Here is a 25,927-nt window from a genome sequence, read left to right as displayed (position 1 = left end):
ATGCATGTGACCTTATCATAGAAGGAGATGAAATTACTAAGGCAAGTCTTTCCCTTTATGAAGCCATGTTGACTATGTATGACAATTGCTTTGTTCTTTAAATGCCTTTCAGTAGCACCTAGGATAATCTTATCTATAATGGTTACAGGTACTGGGGTTAAACTAAGAGGTCTGTAGTTTCCTGGGTCTTATCTCTAGCCCTTTTTGTAGATTATTATTGCATTGGCTCACTTCCAGTCATCAGGGACCTACCCAGACTCCTGAGACATATTATGGAGAGGAGACCAGCTATAACATCTGCTAACTCCCTCAGTACTCTGGTGTGAGTCTCTTCATGTCCCATGGTCTTATGAATATTCAACTGATACAGCTGTTGTCTTCCAACTGTGTTGCCCACAAGTGGAAAGTTGCTGCTCCCCCAGCCATGGGCGTCCAACTCTGAGGACCAGGCAGCCCAAGATCTACCATGAATTTTTAAAAGCGAGACAAAAAAAAAAAAAAAAAAAAAAAAAAAAAAGGCATTAAATGACTTTTCCTCATCCTTACTTGCTAGGTGACCTTCTTTGTCAAGTATCAGTCCAATGTTTTCCTTGGAATGGAAAAATTCCATTCACTGGGAATGGTGAACAGAAATGTGAATCCATTTGCATTCCTTTGTGCTGCAGAAACATTTTCAACCCATTATTTTCAACCCATCCTTTGGTCACTTTGCCAAAGGATGGGCTAACTAAGGAGACATCTCTTTCTCATAAGAGTATCTTTGTAAGTATCTTTGTCCTGCTACACAAAAAGACCACTTAAACTTGCCAATTAGCAGCTGCCAACCACAGGTAAGTAGTTGCATTCCAGATCAGTACCTGCTACTCTTCCAGGCTTTTAAAAGGTCCTTATGCCCTCTTTGCATCCTGGTACTGTAAGAAACTCATATGAGGAACTATATTGATATTGTTATTAAAGAGTTTTCATTTTAGGTCTGCATTTCAATTTGTTTAGTAGATCAGAGCAAATCTCTGTGTAGATTATGTGTTGAATAGTAAAATATATGAGCTTGACTTCACATGCTACACAGATTAGTTAAGAACTTGCTGGAATAGAGGGCTCCTATATCCTTCAACAAGACAGCTTGGCAGAGTGCACTGGAAGATTGATTGCACCGCACACAGCCAGTCTGATCTAGTTAATAAAATAACCATTGAAATAAGAGTGACATTATCTGTGCATGTGACAATGCTTTGTAAATAATTTTTCATGAATGTATTTCACCTAATTGTATGTATCCAGAATTTAATTTTACTGAATTAGGAATAGTAGGATGGGGATTAGTAAATTAAACATAAGTATCTAGTATTACATTAATGCTAGAAAGTGTCTTGGCTTTCATATATTACTAAAGGGCAGAAGTCTCATGTGCACCTTGACTCATATCTGACCTATGAGGATGTCTTAGGCTGATAAGACAACAAAAATGATATCTAATGCTTAGATCTGGAAGCACTGGAAGCGCTCCCATAATGTCTTATGTTTCCTGTATATGCAGGGGAGAGAAAGCATATTCAGTGATTCAGATTATAGCTACATAGCAAGCTTAAAGTATTTCATTCTGAATTTTGAATTACTTTGGCAATTCTTCTTTCATTTCCTACAGATGGAAAATCTGTAAAACTAGAAATTTAGGAAATATCATTGAAGACAGTATGAAGGCAATGGACTGGTGTAAGCTCGAAAGGAGGGGAGTGAGAAGATGCAATCTTTCTATTTATGAAGATGTTTATAAATACTTTCTTTTTGTCTATTTTTTATATCAGTAAAAGCTTTTTAATAATAGCCATAACATTACAATGAGTTTGATTAAGAGCTATCAGAATGGCACATATAGTAACAGAGGTGAAGGACATTATATGTTGATGCATCTTCCAGCTATACAGTTCTATGACTTGTATGCTTTTAGGAAGTTAGCAAAAAATAGCAACAACTCTTAAATTAGCAAATATTACAAATATTTTTGCAGTTCATGAAGACTACTACTTATGTGCCTGTAGGCTATCCCTTAATGCAAAATACAAATCGAAATTCTATCTAATCCATGAGGTAATTGTCTTAAAGAATTAGCAGAAAACAAATCTAGCACTCAAAAGAATCAGACACATCAGTGTTCTCTGAAAATCCCAAAGACAAACATTAAAAAAAATCGTCTCAGAAAACAGTTATGAATTTGATATGAATTTGTAGCTATACAAACTGTGGTTCTGTACAGTTTTCATGATTTCATAATTTCAGGTGGACCTATAAATGTGTATCAGGTCCCTGAGAACACTGGTGGAACTTAATTGTCCTTAGCAGCCCCAACTGGGACTTTCCCAAACACCTTGCCCATTGTCCAACAAGCCCCATTTCAGCTCAGCCCTAGGCAGTCAGCTCTGACCTAAGCTATGCTGTAGCTGTGCCTATTTATAGTCCTGCCTAAGGCCCTGTCTCAAAAATGGACCTAAGCTCACACCAGGGGTAATTTGTCTCTTTTAACGGACCCCTTGTATGTACATTGCAGCCTTGTCTCTTGGCCTTGTATGCAGCCCTGCCTCCTGCTGCTTCTAACTGGGCCGGCCCCCTGACCCTGGGCTTTGTCCAGTGCCTAGGCTTTCAATGCCTAGGGTTCTTGAGAGCAACAGGTTAACAGGGTTAATCTGCCTGCTTTGCTTAGATGCTGCAGGACTGTGCTCTGTTTAGTGAGGGCAGTGCCTGCACTTGGGGTTGTTTTCAGTCCGTTTCATTGCTACCCTCATGAAGCAGCCTTGTGCACTTGCTGCTCCTTAATATAACATAGTCAATCTTCATTATATTAGAGAATCCATCAGCTGTTCTAGACATTAGTTGTTCAAGCAGTTAAGTTCACTTGTATTGAAAAAGATAAGTTTTCACACAACTGTGTTTTTCCTTTCAAGATTTGTCTTTAAGAATAGAATCCAGGATATACTGTTAATTTCTACCACAGAAATGTGAAACTATTTAAATAACATCCAAATGATTTAAGAACAATGAATAACTTACTGAAAGTACAAACAATTAAATGCTTCCTCTAATAGTCTCTAAATGTTAGGTGGATTCTTCTGATGTATCTGTGGCATAATAGATTAAAAAGCAAAGTACAGAAATTTAAAGTAATACAATGATTTTTAAAAAGTCTATATGTTATTTTCCCATTTTGGCCAAAAAAAAACAAAACAAAACAAAAAACAACAACAACAAAAAAAAAAAAACTGAAAAGCAACATATATATAACATATTAATGTGTAACTTAAAAAGCTACCCAAAGACCTACTTTGGTGATGTGTTAATTGTGTTATTCATTGCTGCAATGATGGATCAATATCTTCCTATGTGAGTTACAGTGTAAATCCAGAAAAACAAAATAAAAAAATTAAAAACCCACACATCTTAACTATACAGCAATCAATGTTGTATAGATAAAAAAAACTCAAGAGGCAATATTGCTTATCTACTTAGAATTCTCAGCAGCTGTTTTCCCATTTTTGTAAGTACCCAAACAAACAAGACTTTTAATGAAGGACATTTTGAATAAAGACAACCTTTTAACAAATACTTCCAAGAAGAGCTTCTTTTAAGCCAGAATGAAGCACAACAGTATTTGCTTAGAAATCCAAGTCATTAATCATGAAAGCTAGAACCATTTGATGCTGAGCACTGGTTTTGTTATATGGAATAAAATGAAGATCTGGAAGAAGAGAGACTGACAATGACCTCTCAAGTGAACAGAATTATATTATGTTTGAAGAACTGAATCACAACAAAGCAATATAGAGGACATGATCAAAATGATGGAATAAAGGTTTTCATAAAACTACTAAGTTTTTACAGGTTATATTGCAAGCTTCCAAGTCTGGCACAGGCCAAATTCTCTTGCTGGTAGTGGAGACACCAACAAAATCTCTCCATATTAAAGTCTCCATCACAAGTACAGTTAACAGTTCAAAAGGAAATAATGTGGTATATGATGTTACAAAATATTATATATTATACGTTAATATATATTTATATATATTATATAAAATATATTTATTTTTAATACGCAGATGCCCAAGCCTTGGATTATTTATAACGCTTCTTTTTATCAAATGAGATTGTGCAAGCTGTTCATATTGATAAATCCCTTTACAGTGTCTAAGGGAACCCTAGATAATAGAATGTAAAACATTTGTGAAATACTGATAGACATCAGACTAAAATGATAATTTAGACAGAGGAGACTGCTATGGGTTGTCTATGTAAAATCTGGTTCTGACTCTAATTCTGAAAAAAAAAAAACAAAAAAAAAAAAACTGTCTCTATATCAAAGAGTACCCAGGGTTTCATTTATTAACAGGAGAAAAAGCAAGTTGGTGGCTGGGTAGTCATGACTTATTTGCAAATCTGTGAATCCTGGTACACATAGTATAATAGTTCCCAAATATTTACAGAGTCCTGAGCAGGAATAACTTTGGTTTTACTCTTAAATTTATTTACTGCTGCCTTTGATATTTCCTCTAAAATTGAATTTAGTACTTATGAAGAAAAATGAAGCACATGTGGATATGTAAAAAGGTTGAATTACATAGCATAACAAAACCAAAATGTGTCTTTCTAGCATCATACTGAGATACTCTTCACTGATTCATAACATGCAGTTATGATTGAACTTCAAATCTGTTCTGTAATACAAAATATGCCAGGATCATAAAACCCTAGACACAATATGAAAATAGAAATGCTAAAGTATTGGTAACATTTTAATAAATTTCTAGTCTTTTATTATTTGTTCTTGTTTTATACTGTATGAAAAAAAAATAATTATATTCGGTACATATGATAATGAGCTGCACTACACTAATAATATTGTGAAAATTCTTTTGACTTTGAATGTGCTTCTCTTGGAATACTATCATATAATACCTCTCTGGGTAATAAAATAGGACAAAAGTACTTTTCAGTAAGATGTCATCTGTATAAGTAAATCCTCATGCTTACATAATCACAGAACAGTTGAGGTTGGAAGGGACCTTTCAAAGTTATCTGGTACGATCCCTCTGCTCAAGCAGGGTCACTTAAAGTAGGTTGCCCAGGACCATGTCTGGAAGGCTTTTGAAGATCTCTAGGAAGGAAGATTCCATGACCTCTATGGGCAATCTGCTCCAGTGCTCCATCACCCTCACATTGTCTCCTGATGTTTAGATGGAACCTCTTATGTTCCAGTTTGTGCCATTTCCAGTGGATACCACTAAAAAGAGCCTGGATCCATCTTCTTTGCAACTTCCTTTAAGGTATTTATATAGATTAGTGAGATTCCCTGTGACCTTTCTCTTCTCTAGGTTGAACAGTCCCAGTTCTCTAAGCCTTTCCTAGTAGTAGATGTGCCTCAGTTCCTCAATGATCTTCATATCCTTCACAGGACTCTCCAATATGTCGATATCTCTCTTGTACTAGGGAGCCCATAAGTGTATCCAGAACTGTAGATGAATCTGACCAGAGCTGAGTAGAGGGGAAGAATCACCTCCTTCAACCTGCTGGCAGCACTCTTTCTAAGGCCACACAGGATCACAGAATCACAGAATCACAGAACAGTCTAGGTTGGAAGAGACCTCCAAGATCACCGAGTCCAACCTCTGACCTAACGCTAACAAATCTTCCACTAAACCATATCCCTAAGCTCTACATCTAAATGTCTTTTAAAGACCTCCAGGGATGGTGACTCAACCACTTCCCTGGGCAGCCTGTTCCAGTGGCTAACAACCCGTTCAGTAAAGAAGTTCTTCCTAATATCCAACCTAAGCCTCCCCTGGTGCAACTTTAACCCATTCCCCCTCGTCCTGTCACCAGGCACGTGGGAGAATAGACCAACCGCCACCTCACTACAGCCTCCTTTCAGGTACCTGTAGAGTGCAATAAGGTCACCCCTGAGCCTCCTCTTCTCCAGGCTAAACAGTCCCAGCTCCTTCAGCCGCTCCTCATAAGACTTGTTCTCCAGACCCTTCACCAGCTTCGTAGCCCTTCTCTGAACTCGCTCAAGCACCTGCATGTCCTTCTTGTAGCGAGGGGCCCAGAACTGAACACAGTACTCGAGGTGTGGCCTCACCAGTGCCGAGTACAGGGGGAAGATATCATAACCCTTCTTTGCCACAAGATTTGCTCCTGGACAATTTGGTGTCCACTGGAATCCCAGGTCCTGTTCTGCATAGCGGCTTTTCAGCTGAGTGGCCCCCAGCATATACTGATACCTGGGGTTATTCATTCTCAGGTGAAGGAATTTGCAAGAAGAACTTCTTGAGGTTCCCATCAGACCATTCCTCCAGCCTGTTCAGGTTCCCCTGGATGGCAGTACTAGCCTCTGCTGTGTCAGACATTTCTGCTAGTTTTGTGTCACCAGCAAATATGCTGAGGGTATGTCATTAAAGGAAATGTGAAGCAGGACTGGAGCCAGTGTTGTTTACATCATGAATTTCTGGCCTCCAGATAGACTTAATTCCACTTCTTTCCCCATCTCACCGGGGAAGAGTGCAAGCAGCTGTGTGGTACTTAGCTGCCTACCAGGGCTAAAATACAACATAACTGCCATAACTCTGACAGTGTCTGTATTCCTCCCAGATCCTGTCCTTGCTTCTACCTTCTGTGTATTTTATTTTTACTTCTCATTTTTGCCAGGAGCTCCTTCTTCATCCATGCAGGCCTCTTTGCACTTTTACTTGCTCATTCGGATAGACTGCTTTTGAGCTTGGAGGAATTAATCCTTGCCTATCCCATGGGACTCATTCAGGCACATTCTTGAAAGGCCTAAAGTCTGTTCTCCTCAAATCCAGTTTGGTGATCTTGCTTTTTACCCTCCTCCCCTGTCTAAGGATTTTGAACTTTGCCTTCTCACTGTCACTGCATGAAGACTGCCTTTAGCCTTCAAATCTCTAACAAGTCCATCCTTGTTTGTGTGAGGTCATGCATAGCACCTATCCTTGGTTCCTCTGTTACTTGGGTCAGAAAGTTGTCATTGATGCACTTTAGAAACTTCCCAGTTCATTTATTTCCTGCTGTGTTGTCCCTCCAGCAGATATCAGTTTTTAAAGTCCCCATGTGAAGACCAGCAAAGCACCAAATCAGAACTGAAGTTTCAGCAGTGTAATGAATATATATCAACATGGATTTTGTTCAGGGAAGCCAAATATTTTTGCTCTTTTCTTGCAGACACTTAATTGGTCTATGCTTGTCTTTATGGAATTTATGTTGCCTCAAGCACAGTTCTGCAATCCTGTGTTTTGTTAACTATAAATTTTGATTGATTTATTTATTTGTTTTTAGACCTACCTGAGAGGCATATATGGATACTTTATTTCAGACTAGAGTCTAGTGTAAACTTGCTGTAACTGATAAATGTTCCATGTAGTCAACGGTAGTAGAAAAAAGCACAAGAATGATGCATTATAATTTGTACGAATAGCTCATGACAGAAAGCAACAGGTTGGTGAAAGGGTGCAAGTGATGAGCTCTGAGTGGAAAAAAATTAATACTGTTAAGAGTTGCCTACTTATAAATAAAAGAGCATAGAAAGGAAATACCATATATTATTAAAGGTGTATTCAAATGACCAAAAAAATTACATGCTCAAATTAGGGAAAACAAATCTGTAAATATTTATCAACTGCATAAATGTATGTATATATGTATGTGTACAAATGAATGTAAACATATTTGAAATTATAAATATTAGTGCAGAAATGTTAAAAGTGAGCTTAGCTAGCTAGAATTTATTATGAGAAATTAGCACTAGATTTGTAATTATTTAATGGTTCAGCACTTCAGCATTGACCCAAAAAGATCTAAATAGAAGTATTAGCCCAGTGGTTTAACTGGAACTTACAAATATATTATGCGTGCTGTAAATGTTTCCCTGAACTGGAGCAAGAACCTTCATTAAATTGGAAGAGTAAATTGTAAATTAATGATGAAAAACATTCATTATCAGTTGGTACAGATGGCACTATGCATATTATACTATTTGTTTCTATCACCTACAGTGATATTATACCACACATTATCAATATATATATAGAAACATTCAGTGCATTGATATTTATGCTTGATCGTACAGATTAAATGGAAAAGCAACAGTTTAATGCTGCTGAGAAACATGAATTGAAGATGAGCTTCTGTCTTTCACACCAAGTCTGAGTATCAGAGTATTCACACAAAATGGAAAATTAGTACAAAAAGGAATATCATTATCAACTTTATGCAACTGAGCAAACCCAGTGCAGAAATCTACAGGCTCTGTCATCCTAGGACGGATGTCTAAGTGTCTGGGTTTCAGTTAGATACGTAGATGCTCTAAAATACTCGTCTATCTTTGCTAAGAGAGTCTGAGCAACTAACTCCAATAAAGCTGTTTATACATGTAGAGAATGGTACTGCTGATCTTACTCCTCCTTATACTTTCCTGTTTCCTGTACCAAAACATTCATTTCATCATGAGATTCTGAAGTCCTCTTTATGACTGAAACTGCAATACCTAAAACTGCCTAGTAGGGAAACTAAATAAACATAATTGAAATTGTGTTTTGGAACTCGATCATTTTTTATTGCCAAAAGTGTCAAAATTCATGTTCAGAATTGTACAGTTAAGAGAGGAGGGTCAGCAAAAGAACAGTTAGGAGATACAATGTAAGAATTTCCATACTAATTCAGTTAAAACTCTGTCAAATCATATATGATTTCATGTATACACATGTATACACATAGTTCTTATGAAAAGGTCTTATAAACATTGCTGAGATAGAGTTGGACAAGCACATTTGTAGTACAAGGCACTTCAACAGTGAAAACTTACCTTTGAAACCTTCAGCACAATGACATGAAAAGTGATCAATTAAATTCACACAGGTAGCTCCGTTTTTGCAAGGTGAACTTGAACATTCATTAATTTCAACTTCACAGAAGGGTCCTTCATATCCAGGCATACAAGTACAGCTGTAATTATGCAAGTGGTCCTGGCAGAAACCATAATCAGAGCACTGGTTTCCAACGCAGTCATCTATATCAAGTTCACAGAAAGTGCCAGTGTAACCAAGGGGACATATGCACCTGTTGTTAAAAAGAGAAAATTTAAAAAGGCAGTCTCTGATAGGTGTGTATAGGTCAATAATGTCTAACAGTGTTAACAATATTTTTACTTTTAATTACTCACAAATGAATTGGATTCTTTTTTAGTCTTCATTCTTTACTTTTAATTAGTCACCAAGTAACTTTGTTTCACATAGACTGCTTGGAACTAAATTAATTAAATGGAACTGTGCAATAATCAAAATTGCACAAATGTAGATGGGACAAAATAGCAGCTGTATAGCTTTTAAAATCAAACTTCCAATGATAATATTCAAATAGAATCAGTTTGATATCAGATTAGAAAGTAACTTCAAAACTGGATCTTAGAGACATATGAAACAAATTGACTGATGTATAAATTTAATCATGCCCAAAATAGTGGCAGTAGCTCAAAACAGTGGGCTACTACAGACTAATGTTGCAGAATGAGGCTTTGTTCTGTTATTGTTCGCTCAACACATAGGAATATACAAACATATACATTAATGCAAACAGGAGTGTTCTAGTTCACTTAATAACCTAAATTCTTACTGTAGATTAAGATGTAATTTATTGAAGATTAAAACATCCTAGAATCATTCATTTATTTTTTATAATCCAGACTGTGGTAATAGGATCACAAAACTCAATAAATATTTTAGAAACATAATTTATAATTATCTACTTCAAATTCTAAATGTATGCAAATAATATTAAGGCATAATATCATAAATGGAAGGTCTACGAAGAAGGGTGAAAATACTTAAATATATTAGTAACTGTCATTATCTAAAATCTGTATTTTATGGATAATATGTCTATTATTCAAGAAAAAGATTATTTTTTTATGAAGCAAAATCTAAACTAATTAGGTCTTTAATTTTAATGCATTTTCTGCTAATTAATAGCATTAAAAATTAATAGTTACTCTTTACATTAATGTCTCATACATATAACAGTAATATGTACTAAGCAGATATGATTATACTGTGTGTGTTTCTCAAATTTAACATATAATGACATAAATGGAGTTCTGTAGGGTTTGAATATTAGCATCTGAGTGTATTTATTTGTAGCTCCATCATTTCCATAAGATACTAAATTATCCAATGTTTGATTTATATTATCATTTTATCTCTAAATCATTCTATGAAATTTGTCTTGAAGACAGTTTTGTTAAATGGTGTAACAGTGATGTAGCTGAACTTCAAATACTTTTTCCTGTCTTTCTTAGGAATGATATGAAGTCCAATGATCTCTAAGGAATTACATCTTTTGCTAGGAAAAATACCATCACCACATTAAATTTTAATGACTATGATCTTGCATTGATACTTCAACAGTACTAAAAAACTGAACATGATATCAAAAGCTTTGAATGGTAGATTGATTTGCAGGTTTCATTTGCTGTAAAGCTAAAATGCTTCCCTACAATAAATTTTAAAAGCACAAGCCAAGAAAAAAAAACAGCAAAATATTAATATTTCAATGACATAAATATACATATGCATATACATATACATATACATATAATTTTTAAGTGAATGTTTGTCTTGCCCTTTAATTTCCACCTTTGGTATGGGGTGAGTTACAGATACTCCAGTAAGTTAACAGTAACTACAGATATACATGTGGTACCATAATTTGTATTTGTAGGTGAATCTCTCGCCCAAGAAACATGTTTTTTTTGACCTTACCAGTAGAGGCTCCCTGGCTGTGTGCTGACCCAGAAGTGCATGGGGTCTGCCTGGCCTTGGCCTGAGCTGGACTTCTCAGGTTCAACCACTGCACCACAGCCCAATGGCTGCTGCTGCTTTAGCTCTAGCTTTAGCTTTAGCTGAAGCTTTAGCTAGAGCTTTTAGCTCTATCTGAAGCTTTAGCTTCAGCTCTGAATGGCCCTGCTGGGGAGAGGGAGACACCTCCCAGGAAAGGCCTGGAGATGCTAATGTCACCCACCAACTACTTTCTTATGGAATACTAAAATGACAACCTTAGAAACTGGAGAAACATTTAAAGGATGAGCAAGGCACGACAGAAAATGTAAATATGACGTTTTTTTATACCACTTTTAACTGTTTTATTGAGGATTTATTGTATTAATTTGGACTATTAAGTATGGGCATCTGACTAATAATTTGGTCTATTAGGCTCTTAAAACATTAAGAATAACAACAATTTCTTAGGTTCATGTGTGCTCCCTTTTGTCCATAACAAGACTGAGTGTAACAGATCCTAGAAAAGAAAACCAGTACATTAGTGCTTTTGCTACAAACATGGATTTTAGTAGTGGATACCAAACTCAAGCCACAGTTATGCTATTACAGATTGCTTTGCTCCAACACGTCATGTAGATGGCTGAACAATGATACTCTACTGCCTAAACCTGGTTAATATTGCACAAAAAATTGATATGCCCATGAAATAAATGTAAGGTGGAAACTCGTAACTCATGCACAGAATTTCATCTAAGAAGTAACATGACACTTGAATGTGGATAGATATGGGGTAGCTGTAATGTGTTGCTACCAAAATGTAGTAAGATGTAACCTTTTCATCCCCCAATGTCTGGAACAGTAGGTATGTAGGTAGGTGGGTTCATACTGTTTAGTCCAGGCACAGTAGCTGTCACAGTGCATTTACAGAGTGCATGCACGAAAGCGATGTAGGACTTGTGCCATTGAGTAAACAACTGTGGCAACTGATGAATCTTTAAAATGACTGAAAAAGGCTAAAGACCAGACTAAAGATACACTGTGGCTATGCTGATCTGTGCTACATGACCCATCTATTTTCTATTTTGAGACAAAAAGGCACATTTAAGCTAGGCACTAGCAAAGATTTCTCAGTACCTATTTTCCTTTTTTCTTTCTTTTTTTTTTTTTTTTTTTAATGTTGTTATTATAATAATCCAAGCAGATTAACTGTGTTTACACAGTGTTAATTATTATTTTTTTTTTTTTTCTATAGGAACTGCAAACACATTCATAAAGAGACTGAAAGGTTATTTAGTGCCACATTGGCTTTTTGTAAGTATCTGTATTACCTACAGAAAAGCTGTAAGTATATATAACTTATTACAGAGATATTCCCTAAGAAATTGTAGCATATATTCACCCACTTTCTGGAGCTTTAGTAAAGTGAAGAAATGCATTTGTCCTCTTTCTCTATTGGAAAAAGCCTATTATTGCTACAGAGAACTGTGTATATCATAACACTAACTTTCTATGGCAGTGTCAACTAGGTCCTGCAGTCAAATTGCATATATACTATAGAATGAATAAAATTGAAGATGGAAAATTATATACAAAGGAATCTAATCAAACAGCTTAATTTATCCATCTGGCAGGAAAAAAAAATTGAAAAAGTCAAGGATGAATAAAGCTTTAGATAATGTGATACTCCAAAGTTATCAAAATTATGTTTGCTTTCATAATCTTGCTGGCATCAAGCAAATAAGATTTTCATATTCTAAAATGCTTTAACTAACAATGTTTCACTAGGTCTTTCCTACTGAGGTTAATTCAAGATTAAACTATGTATACATTTTAATGTGTACATTAAAATATAAATACTGAATATTGAAAATTGAGTTGGCAAGTTAAACTTTCCTGTACACCAAATCCACTTAATGGGAAATTTTCCTGCATCAAACTTCATGAAATGCTGACCTCAGAGCAATACCTACAGAGAAAGATACATTTATAAATCATAATATTTTAATATAATCTTTTATAAAAATTGCAATAGTAAGTCATACAATACAGCTTCTTCAGGCATCTTAATCTTGATGGGCTTCCCTGGAGCTATAAGTGTAGAACTTCATCTGAATGGACTGAACTGAAGAAACATGAGAAACAGGATGGCTAATGGAAACTACATTGAATTATACATTAAACATCTTTTCCCTTTATTGCTTCCCTTTACTAAATAGATTACAATACACTATCTGTGACCTATTTCAGTTAAGATCTTGATTGTCCAAAACTTTACTTATTGGCAAGAAATAAATTTGAAAGGGTGAAGAAAATAACCCCTGCCCCCCTTGGATTTTAAAACAGAAAGAACAACTCCATGAAGTGTTCTTTCACTTTATTCATTAATTGTTCCTCACTGGCTCATGTTAATTCTGTTCTTCTCTCTCCTCTTCTACAGAGAACATAGCGGGGAGGGAGAGGTTATTTAGAATAGAATAGAATAGAATAGAATAGAAATAATGAAATTATTTACAATAAATAAATTCTTCCTAATATTCATTCTGAACCTCTTCTGGTGATGCTTTGTGCCAGTCCTACTCATCCTGTCATCGGTTACCAGGGAGAAGAGGCCAGCACCTGCCTCTCTACATGCCCTCCTCAGGAAACTCTAGACAGCAATAAGGTTGCCTCTTAGCCTCCTTTTCTCTCAGCTAGACAAACCCACTCTCCTCAACGTCTCCTCATACAACATGCCGTCCAGACCTTTTTTTTCAGCTTTGTTGCCCTCCTCTGGACACTGAAGTACCTTAATATCCTTTCTATATGGTGAAGACTAGAAGTGCACACAATATTCAAGGGGAGGCAGCACCAATGCTAAATACAGTGGGAGAATCCCCTCTTTTGATGGGCTGGCTATCCTGTGTTTAATGCATCCCAAAATGCATTAAAATGCATTGCATTAAAATGCAATGCCCACTGTTCCAGTCTATCTGGAACAGAGGGTATCTGTATCCAGTCTAGATCCCTATACAGATATCTATCTGTACCCAGTCTAGATCCCTATGCAAGGCCTCTCATCTCTCCAGGAAATCAACAGCGGATCCGAGATTAGTGTTGTCAGTGAACTTGCTGAGGATGCATTCCACTCCTGCCTCCCGATCATTGACAAAAATGTGGAACAAGACTGGCCTTAGGGCAGAGTCTGGGGGAACACTACTGGTGACAGTCTGCCAGCCATAGGTAGCCCATTTGAGCTCTGCTGTTGAGCCAGTCCATCAGCCAGTGCACTGTGAAGCTGTTCAACTCCCAGTTGGACAATGTGTCCAGAAGGATGTTGTGAGGAATGGTATCAAAGGCCATTCTAAAATCCAGAATGATTACATCCATTGCTTTCTCCTCATCCACCATGCATGTGACCTTATCATAGGAGATGAAATTACCAGGACAATCTTCTCCATATTTTTCCAGGGCCTGAGGTTAGACTAAGTAATTTGGAAAAGAAAAATCAAATACCTTTATATGTAGCAATACAGTCTATATTTACTAAGGCAACAAATCTGGTTTCTCCCAGGTATACGTGACCAAAGGTCAAGACATCCTTTTGGTGTGCTGATGCTTTGGCTCACTGCACTATTGCATGGTATCTGCCAGATTCATAGTATCTACAGATGCATCATCAACCCAGTGGTAGGAGCAGTAATTCTTTGGTGAAGATATCACTTTAAATACATGTTGATTAACTTATGATAACTCAAACAGCACAGGCTCAGCAGGAAATGCAGTAATTCTTTGGAATTACTAAGAGGCTTTGTGACAGTTTGTTTTTAGCCACTTCAGTTGTAAGACAGGCTTACTAAACCAAAGGAGTAAAACTTCTAAGAGATGTTATTCTGATTATGCTGTTCATATTATATATCCTTACTATCATCCTAGTATAGGTAGGTAGTAGAATACGTAGCATGGCATGAAGACCATTGCCCCTTCTTCATCCAGAGCGGCTTTCTGTGGTGAACTCAAATTCTGCTCATATATCAAATGTACACCTATAGGACACTACTGCCTGGAATAGCAGTTATATAATGGGAGGAGAAGCAGAGTAAACAAGTCAATAGAAAGTTAGAAAAACTACATACATCTGAATGCATATTTCCAATCTGCAAAAAACTTGACAGCTCATCTCACAGAAGATGAGAGTTTAAAACAGGGTAGGCAATGTTTTTTAAGCAAAGCTGGATATTCTCCATGATTTTCTGGTCTTAACATTGCTCTAATGAGCTATCACTGGAAAATGTGTTATGATCAAAGTTTAAAAATTAGTTAAAAGTTATGCTTTCTTAAACTGGCAGAAAACCCTAGAATTTTATGAAAATTTTCCATTAAAAAATAGTATATGACATTTTGATAGTTAGCAGATAATTAAAATGTTTACTTAACGGAGGAGGAGATAAAGGTAGGTAGTTTTTTGAATAGCTATAATAGCTTTAAAAATAGACCTCAGTAGAATTGTTGATGTCACTTACACATATAATTCACCATATGTTCTGTTGATAGTGTTCTTGTGTCTTCCTAACTCTACTTTGCATCAAATACAGCTCTTGATATCTGCCCTATCAAAAATGATACTTTAGGATAGAAATGCAAATAGCAAGAGTCTTTTGAAAATGTTGGGTGATTACAGTAGTTACATTCAGCATTTCTCCTTTTTAGTTTTAATGGTGTATAGGAAAGGGAAAATGACTATTGCTTTACTTGCTGAAAATAAGTAACTCCTGGGAAAACCATAATTCTTAAGTAAGATACAGTTCAGTTCTCTTAAAAAAACTTCTTTGTCATTCGTTAGTAACAATCTTCTGTCCACAGAGATGGTATTATGCTGTGAACATTTTGCACACTGCCCTTGCAAAATATCCTATTATGTTTCTGTGAGGTTAACTTCTATGATAAAACTGTCAGCTAACACATCTAGGATTGGGATCTTAGCGGTATGTTTTCTAGTTCCTTAAAAAAACAGATTAATCAGTCAGCATAATTTGTCTTTCAAAGACTGAAAATGTAAGAATTATGTGTTTTCTCTTGTTAGCTTGAGTCTGGATTACTGAGTTAAATTCAAAAGTTCTTGTTCTACTGGAAGTCTTCAAATCTACTCATTTTGTGATAAACATTTGTGCATTTTTAAGTTAAGTATGGCTTTGTTCTTCTAATAAAATTATCTTTTATCTCCATGAGATGGACAGGAAAAACAAAGATTTATCAATCAAATAAAATGTCAAATTATGTCCCAGTACTTTGAAATAAAAGTTTGTAGTGTAATCTGACAAAAAAGAAGGATGTGCATTTTGCAAGGGCTCTGTAAGAAGAAAATCCTTTTGACTTTGGTATATTGAGATTCACATACTTACCTGTATTTCTGTGTTTATTTAGGGATTTGAGTTATTATTATTATTATTATTATTTATTACAGCAGTAATTATTATTATTGAAGAACTTAGTAACGCAATGGTGGAGTGAAAGAAATGTTTAGTTACTTCTATTTGAATTGTTTAATTATAATGCTTTCAAGTTCAGGAGAAAGCATAAAATCAAAGCCCTTCAAAATACATTCACAGACATTATGTACATTTTATTTATTTATTTATCTATTTATTTCCCAGAGGAAATAAATAAATAATTCAAGTCTGATAATAACAGAGATCTGCTTATTCAAAGAAATCATTTCCATTTATTTTCCCCCATACTTTTATAGAGTCTCATTTTCAAATATCTATACCATGTTACAGGTCAAGCATATATTTTATAGTTTTGTCAATACCTCAACAACAACAACAGCAACAAAACTACAAAGCGGTAAAAGTTTCAACTATTCATTTGAAAATTATAATTCAGTTTTTAATAAGAACAGTTATTCCATGTCACACTCCAGGCTCAAAAAGTGTTTACCATTTGCTAAATAAATGTTTTGTTTATCTGAGATTTTGCATAGCTGGTTTAGCTTCTTTGTCCAGCAAAAAAGAAATATTTGTGAGGGTTTCCTTTGTAATACTTCTGACTAAATAGCTTATCTTTTTGAATATGTGTGCTTATTAAAAGTTACTATCCATGACACTGTATAATCTGAGGAAAATATTGCTGCAATAGCAAGTCCTGTTGTAATTCTTGTTGAAAGAAAAATATTTTCAGTGCTATCTTCATACAGTATCAACATCTAACATCATGTTAGTACCTGTATTCATTCATTCCATCTTCACATGTGGCTCCATGTTGGCACTGATTTACTTCACAGTCATTAATATTCTCCAAGCATGTTTGTCCTGTCCATCCAAGAGCACAGACACAGTAAGATCCCTGGTTGTCCTCATCGTAGAAACAGCTACCTCCATTTGCACATGCCTGATGACGAGAATTACATCTATGAATGGGTTTTTCTTTAGATGTTGTCTGTTTTTTTTTTTTTTTTTTTTTTTTTTTCACCAAAAGTTTTAACTGAATAAATCACTGTTTTTAATAAAACAAATACTATTTAATATTTTTAAATTGTAATTTTACAAAATACAGATCTCTGAGGATGTAAAATGCTGAATGTCATTAAACCAACATATCATTCATTGTTTTATTGGAAACAGCCAGTTACAATTTAATATAACAGTGCCATTTTTCATAATTCACTTTATAATATGTTTATTTTAGGAGAGATGATAGTGAAATAACCTGTTATTTTTCCATTGACAGAGTGATAGAGTTCACCTTCCATTGAAAGATAGCAACTTTTATATAATATAAATACAATATATATAAATATATAAAATATAATTTAATTTGTAGCTGTCAGGATAAAAAGACAGAATATTTTAAAAACTTTAATCATGATCCTCATTCACAATCTCAAATCCTGTTTACGTCAATATATCTATAGATACTGATATATTATAGAATCAAAGAATATCCTGAGTTGGAAAGAACCCACAAGGATCATGGAATCCAACAGACCACCCAAAAATCAAACCATATTTCTGAGAGTGTTGTCCAAACACTTACTGAAATCTGGCAGACTTGGTGCCATGACCACTTCCCTGGGGAGCCTGTTCCAGTGCCCAACATCTTGGGGAAGAACTTTTTCCTAATTTCCATCCTGAACCTCCTCTGATACAGCTTCGTGCTGTTCCCTTGGGTCCTGTCAGTGTCAGGGACACCCTTTCTGTCCCATGAGGGTGAGGAAGGTGTAGGCTGTGATGAGATCACCTCTCAGTCTCCTTCTCTAAACTGAACAAACAAAATGATCGCAGCGACTCCTCATATGGAGGAGCTGTTTAGTATCTTTATCAATATCATAGACACTGGGATCGAGTGCACCCTCAGTAAGTTTGCAGATGACACCAAGCTGAGTGGTGCAGTTGATACAACAGAAGGAAGGGAAGCCATCCAAAGGGACCTGTACAAGCTTGAGTAGTGGGCCGATGTGAACCCAATGAAGTTCAACAAAACCAAGCATAGTTACACTTCTTTACCACCTTTGTTGCCCTCCTTTGTGCCCGTTGATATATATATGAATATTACATCTATGCTCTGGGAAAACCATAGTCTTATTTCTTTTCAAGTTGTATATCTTGAAAAATTAATAAACCTAGACAGGAAAAACATTTTTTTTCATTTATTTTCTCTCTCTCTTTTTTTTTTTTTTTTTTTTTTTCCTAATATTACTGTTGTGGTTTAACCCGGCTGGCAGCTAAACACCACACAGCCGTTCGCTCACCCTCCCCCCTCCCTCTCTGGGATGGGGGAGAGAAACGGGAAAGTGAAGCCTGTGAGTTGAGATAAAGACAGTTTATTAAGATAGAAAATAATAATGATAATACTAATAATATGTACAAACAAGTGATGCACAATGCAATTGCTCACCACCCGCTGACCGATGCCCAGCCCAACCCCGAGCAGCCGGCCCCCCCACCCTGGCTAGCCACCCCTATATATTGTTCAGCATGACATCAGATGGTATGGAATACCCCTTGGGCCAGTTTGGGTCAGCTGTCCTGGGTCTGTCCCCTCCCAGCTCTTGCTGCACCCCCAGCCTGCCCGCTGGCAGGACAGAGTGAGAAGCTGAAAAGTCCTTGGCTTAGTATAAGCAGTGCTCTGCAGCAATTAAAACATCAGCATGTTATCAGCACTCTTCTCATCCTAATCCAAAACATAGCACCCTACCAGCCACTAGGAGGGAAAATAACTGTCCTAACTGAAACCAGGACAATTACTTCTTAAAACAGTATCCCCTGCATTCTGTAAACATTACAGAAATTTGTTAGTAGGAATGAACACTCCTTTCTTTATTTTACTTTTAAGGTCTAGTTTCATTTCAATGAAAAATTTCCTGTTGTAGAAATGGATAGCTACGCTTTCGTTTCAAAGCAATTAAGACCTCTCTTTCTAATCAATGGGTTCCTAAAGAAAATGGTGTCTAAAAGATGAGCTAATGTACTAGTACTTCAGTTTGATTGAGTTTGAGTCTCTTTCAAATATCATTAAGATTTGTAATAATAACAGTTCCTGCCAGAAATCCTCTAATACTCATTTGTCTTTGATTAAGTTTTAAATTGACCTTAAAATTGAGAGCTTTTGCTATGCTCTCAGTTCTGAATTTTAGACTTAAGTTGGGATTCTTTTTAAACAGGACATCTTCTTGAAGAGGAGCACAGCTCAAGATAAATGCAAAGAAAACTACTGTGTGTACAGTTTTGAAGTTTTTGTTTTATTTTTTATATTTTTTTTTTTTAATTTTTATGTGTCTTCTTTTTTATTTAAGCATTTCTTCAGGGTTTTGTGCTTAAGATTACTATTTACTCAAAGCTCAAAAAAAGAAACTTACATTCAAGGAAAAGTAACACAGTTTTAATTGCCTAGTAATCTTCAGCCAGGCTATTCTACCCATTGATGTTTGCATATACCTGGTCAGGGATAACATTAATATTTACTTTTGCCACCTGTGAAAGATAGGCTAAACACAATTTAACTGTGAAGTGAGTACATTCAGCTCCCATGGGTTTAATTCTGAGAAATTTCTACTTATGTGTGGATTGAATGAACTCTGAGATTTCTTCCATAATAAAAACATGATCCTACAAATCATGTGCCATAAATTTATAAGTTAACTTGTAATTGAGTTTTATAGGTCTATTTCAGGACTGGGGCTTGTAAAAGGTAAAGAGCAGAATCAAATCACAAATTTGTTAACACAATTGTTGTTAACCCAGTGTTTTTAAATCCTAAAGATTATCTTTATGAATTGTATCTAGGCTATGTTAAAATATTAACTTATTTTTAACACAAATCATTTAGGAAAAAAAATAGAAAATCAAGACAAAAGTTAAAGTTCCATATTTCAATATTGGCACAACATGGTACTAACTGTATTTTTGTTATTATGATGCTTTATACTGTGAAAAAAAGGTGTCATCCCTTAAGATTTTAGTGCAATCCACAGCATCTTTAAATTTGGTTAAACCTATTGTAGATATCTTTAACATCAAATCTAGTCAGCAGGTTTTTTTCTATCAGACAGCTGTTTATCTCTGCTGAAAAATTAATTCCTATCAGTTTAAATATTGAAAACTCTGAATTAGAAAAATACAAGGTTTTATAAGAAGTTAAGGCTAATTAATTAAAGTAGGATTATTAATCTAGTATTGATGTCCTCTATATTCTAAAACTCTTCTACTGTACTATTGAAAACCTCCACATTATGTTTTTGTAAAGTTTCTAGCAGCAGATTTTTTTTGTCATTTTTTTTGTACAAGAAACTTTTAAAAATTAAAATAAATAGACAAACTTCTGGAAATAGTAGCAATGTCCCATCAATCAGCTTTTTTATTTTTCCCAAAGTGAGTCGTGTAGTTAGGGATTAAACACAAATCCTACAATTTAAGAGAAAGACGGTTGGTCAGTCTGATCATCAAACTTCTGTCTACTGCATGCACCATAAAATATATGTGCCTTATTATGTATAAAATTTAAGAAGAATTACTTCACTCTAATATCAAGCAAAAAATGTTATTACAGCAAGGAAAGATAATTAATTTCTACATTATTACACTTTATTCTTCTTTCTTAGCTTTGCAGTGATTGAGGAAAATAACCCTAATATATATAGCTATTTTCTATGTATCACTTATTGACCATTGCTAGAGATAGTAGATTGAGTTAGAAGAACCTTACCTCAGTTCAATCATTATTTCCTAACACTTCTTCCAACTTACTTTTCCCAGAGTTCTTTGCAGTTTGAATGAAACTTTTTTTTTTTTTTTTTTTTTTTTTTAATTTATATTTCAGGCATATAACTACAACAGTCTTCAGGCTCTATTACTGCAAATCCAATTGTGCCCAGATGTTCAATTTTTTTTTCCCCAAAGTAAAATTTTGATTCATCTGCCTTGTGTTCTTTCCTGGACTAACAGTACCTTGAGTAAGTAGTTAAAATGATTTTCTTAAAACAAAAAAAAAACAAACAAACAAATAACTCCCTAAAATGAAAATATTGAATTTTCAAGAAATATTTGCTTGAAAGAACAGAGGAAATTATGAAAAACAGAAATTAAAAAGTATAATTAATATGAAGGAGGCACTCTGCTTAATTTAACTGCTTGTAGATTTAACTAGTGACTACAGTTTAGATGCTATTAAATTATTCCTTGTAGAGCAAATGCTTAAAATCTTTCCATTGCCTAAGAGCAGAACCTAATGGCTTTCGTGGCTTCTAGAGTATGAGTTCTAATTTCAGACTCAGTTCCACTATTTTTCTTTTTATTCAATTTTCTAACTCTGACTCCTGACAAATACTAGTTTTCTGTTTTGTAAGTGTATTAAGTATTGTTAAAGCAGTTACTAAAACACATGAACTATACAGAAATATATTTCTACAGAAGACTGTATTTCTAAGCTTCTAAAACCTTATGTACAATGCCTAATGGCACTTACAATTGATGAGTGATTATGTTTATTAATTTGAGGATTAATTTCACATAATAGTACCAAAGTTCATGAAGATCACTTTGCCTTTGCAAACATATGCTCTGAATTACATCTTACTTTTCCAGATAATTTCTCCAAGATGGTAAGAGATTCAGTTTTATCATGTGTAATCTATTACTATTTAGAAAGAAAATACCGAATAGAACTAGATGCAAGTCAAGTCCTTGTAGAGTACTACTCTTTCTCTCAAATAGGAAACTACTATTAGAATCATTAAGTATAATTTTCTTATCTGTTCTGCATAAAGCCAGAGCAGATGCATTGTTTCACCATCTTGCTTATGAGAATATGCTTATGTGTACTACATGAGAAGCTGTTCTATCTCAACTTCTGTAAAAGCTTTTCATTTTTTCCATTTCTATTCTTGTTATAGAAGGAAATTAAATTGGCTTGAAATGAGTCACTCATTTTGCTTTCTTGAAATAAGTCACTTCTTACAAATAGTTTTTTTTTTTTTTTTTTTTCAAAATTTTTAGATGGAATGGTTATAATCAGTTTCCCTTAGTTACATAAAAAAGGTTTTATGTCTGAATTTACATATACATATACAATTAGGATTTAACATTGTCTGTCTCCTTTACCTGTCTTAACTATCCTGTGCAAGTACTCAAAGATAAACAGCTCATGATTGAAAGATATTCTCCTCCAAATTTTTGTGATGAAGTTCCCAAGAAAAAGCATCTGTTAAGCATCTGTTTTCTCATTTGAATGTTGAAAACGTGAAAAACAAAAACTAACATCGTTAAAACTAAACCTTAAACCAATAACTTTAAAACACCACTATAATTTGAGGCCCCAAACCCTCTCTTTAGGAATAAATTAGTTAGATTGCAAAATATGCAAATATGCAAAATATAATACAAAAAATGAGTAAATCAAACTGTCAATGTACTATTTGCAATGTGTCAGAACTCCAAAGTCAACATATAATCTAAAAGCAAGCTATGATGTTGTTTTTGTTGTTTTTATTGTTTATTTTTTTTTGTTTGTTTGTTTGTTTTTGTCACGTGAATCACTAGCAACAAAGATTTGCTGAGAATTATTTACAGGGTCATTCAAAAATACTAGTAAAAATAATAGTAAAAAATATCTTCAAAGAGCAAAATATTAACTCCCTTTAAACTAACCCTAATCTTTTTGTTAAATTTAAAAGCCATTTAAATTTCAGTGAGAGAAACCTTATTTTAAACATCATATAAGTTCAAAATCTTTAGATTTTTATTTCTATAAATTATCACTTCCATTAGTGACCTTACAAATTAGTTTTCAGTTTTATTCAGTAAATCTAGATATGATAATTCATCTTTGTACATATGTAAATTACTGCAGTAGAAAAACAAAAGCTACTAATAGAAACATCACTAAAAGTATAATATATCAAGATCAAGGAAAACAAAACAAGCATCCAGATTTTATTTAAATCATCCTTATGTGATTTATATGATTGCCTTACTTTTACAGATGAGGAAATTTTGTCTCAGAGTTTACATAAACTTGCAAAGCATGCCAGTATCAGTGTCAGGACAAGCAGCCTCTCTAAACACCAAAGAATGCATTGAGCATGCAAATATTCTCATACAGAAGGTGGAAACTTATCTTAACTGTAAATACAACAGAGTAATTTGCAATCATTCATCTCATAAAAAGAGAAAATTGCTTTGAAATACATAATGGAAGTGCATATCAATAATCCAACTATCCCTTATCTAAAGGGATAATAATAATAATAATAACAATAATAATAATAATATAGAACAGGAAAATAAAATCAGTTTTGGTATCACAAATAAATGGTTGTTTGGGCCAGTTTGTACCATGCCAAGCATCATGCCCTGAGGTAAACTCCATTCACAGATGAAGACATTTGTCCTGATGTAAACTACATTTCAGTGGAATGAGACTACTCTTCTCAACTTGGCTGCCATGTGACTGGTACACTTTTAATTCTTGGAAGTCATACTTAGATAAAGACACACACATCAGGATGAACTGCACATGCATGCAGTTTATTTCTAATTTATCAGCTACTGCACAGACTTCAGCTTGCAACCGTCAAATAATATGATCCACAAAGGAATAAGAAAAAAAAGATGTATCTGTCTGCAAATAGATTAAAAAAAATAATAATAAATTACTACACAAAAGCCTGGAAGACAGGATTTAAATTGGAGAAACACTGGATTTAATGTGCATCTTGAGACTTGCCAAGGTACTGACATCATTCTGGAGGGGAAGAATGTACAGATCCAGTGAACATGCTGTTATCAGAACTGCTAAATTCTTAAGAACAGACTAAAAGAAATTAGTACCTAAGGATGTAGACCAGACACTAAGAGGAACTTTCTGATATGCTTCAGATCTTAACTCATATAGGAATTATCTTTAACAATCCAAGTTGATGCCTACAAAGTGTCCCTGTTTACATTTTAAAACTGAAAAAGATTGGAGAAAATGTTTTTAGCTCCCATGATTCCTTTTATAAAAAAATAACCATTGGCTAACTTATTCAAGTTCCTGTACTTCTCAATTTTCAAACCTCCACAATGCTAGTGGAACCAATTATTTTTTAAGCTTTAAAAGCACTTTGAAACATTTTAAGGGAAGTAATATAATTGAGCCATAGGATTTACATCAGTAAAATAATCTCAGGATGCCTCCTCTTTTGTGAATTTTTGGGTCACAGGTGTGAGCTTTTGAAGTGAATTTCCCAGTTATCACTATTTATGCATATTTCTGACATTGCTGAGCAATTGCACAGATCCCAGGCCAGCTTATTTTTGTATGAAACTAAACAAAAGATGCATTTTGGGAACATGCTTAACAAGTTCCAAAAAGTAATTGTCATCCTGTCAATCCAGTAAACCTTCAACCAAAACTGTTTCTTTCCATTGATTTTCTCTCATGCTACACTACTTACTGATGGAGACACAGAGTAGTGAGGATGCTATACTTTAAATTTGGCATGAAACACTGATGTTTTATGTTCCTGACTGACACCCCAATACTAAGGTTACACTAAGTAACAATGCTTACTAGGAAGACAGTTTTTTCTTATGCTCTGTGTAAGTACACACAGCAGTTCAATTGTGTGTACAAAGTGCAATACCTGAGCAGTGCAGGGATATAATATATAACCTTGTAATGTTGCATCGATACCCTATCTCACTAAAAAAATATTCCAGGGACAGAGTAAGAAACACTGTAATAAACAGAAATATCCTTCTTGCAGGACAATATTTTTTCTTTTTATTAACACAAGTATTATTAAGACATGAGTCTTAATGCAGTATTCACAGCCAATGAAGCACTTATGTAGATATCACTTTAAAATTATGGTTATGATCACTCCTGTTGCAAGACTGGACAGTTTTTTTTTGTTGTTGTTGTTTGTTTTGTTTTTGCCTTTTTTTTTTTTTTTTTACCTATACAAATGTTAAGGTCTTACCAAAATCTCTATATCATTGTGTCTCTATTGATAAGGGTATGGCTGCCTGAAGATTTTCAAAGTTTGCCACAACCTTTTTTTTTTTTTTTTTTTTTTTTTTTTTGACAGAGACAATTTTGTGGGGGTGGAACCTCAAGCAATGCACTCCTGTCATGTGGACATCATGCTGATCTCCACCGAAGAAATGAATAGTCTTAAGTTATGACAGCTATTAGCTTGCAGAAAGCGACAAACTAAATTAATGTGGGAAATCATAAAAGCAGAGACAATTCACTAACTGGCCACTATACTCAAGCAGGAGATTGGGCTAACAGTTTTGACAATTACTTTGATATGGTTGAAAAATACTACAGATAGTATATGTCTTATCATAGAATACCTGAATTGAAAGAGACCCACAAGGATAATTGAGTCAATTGAGTCCAACTCCTGGCTCCTCACAGGACCACACAAGTAAAAAAAAAAAAAAAAAAAAAAAAAAGGTAAAAAAGAAAAAATAATCAGATTCTGTGTTTGAATCACAGAATAGTCTAGGTTGGAAGAGACCTCCAAGATCACCGAGTCCAACCTCTAACCTAACGCTAACAAATCTTCCACTAAACCATATCCCTAAGCTCTACATCTAAATGTCTTTTAAAGACCTCCAGGGATGGTGACTCAA

At 34.7% G+C, this 25,927-nt stretch overlaps 1 protein-coding gene across 1 annotated transcript in view; it reads right to left on the bottom strand.

Annotated features, from left to right (window-relative positions):
* The window catches only part of EYS (eyes shut homolog), an 883,205-nt gene that overhangs the window by 672,414 nt on the left and 184,864 nt on the right, over nucleotides 1-25,927 (bottom strand). The window contains exons 10-11 of the mRNA XM_035323172.1: nucleotides 17,029-17,195; nucleotides 8,861-9,114 (exon numbers count right to left, since the gene is read on the bottom strand). Of these exons, the coding sequence (XP_035179063.1) occupies nucleotides 8,861-9,114; nucleotides 17,029-17,195 (421 nt within the window). The remainder of the gene's footprint in view (nucleotides 1-8,860; nucleotides 9,115-17,028; nucleotides 17,196-25,927) is intronic.

The sequence above is a fragment of the Oxyura jamaicensis genome, chromosome 3 (genome assembly GCF_011077185.1).
Source record: "Oxyura jamaicensis isolate SHBP4307 breed ruddy duck chromosome 3, BPBGC_Ojam_1.0, whole genome shotgun sequence".
NCBI lineage: Eukaryota > Metazoa > Chordata > Aves > Anseriformes > Anatidae > Oxyura > Oxyura jamaicensis.
Note: the sequence above shows the minus strand (reverse complement) of the source record. Positions and strands in the feature narration are given on the sequence as shown.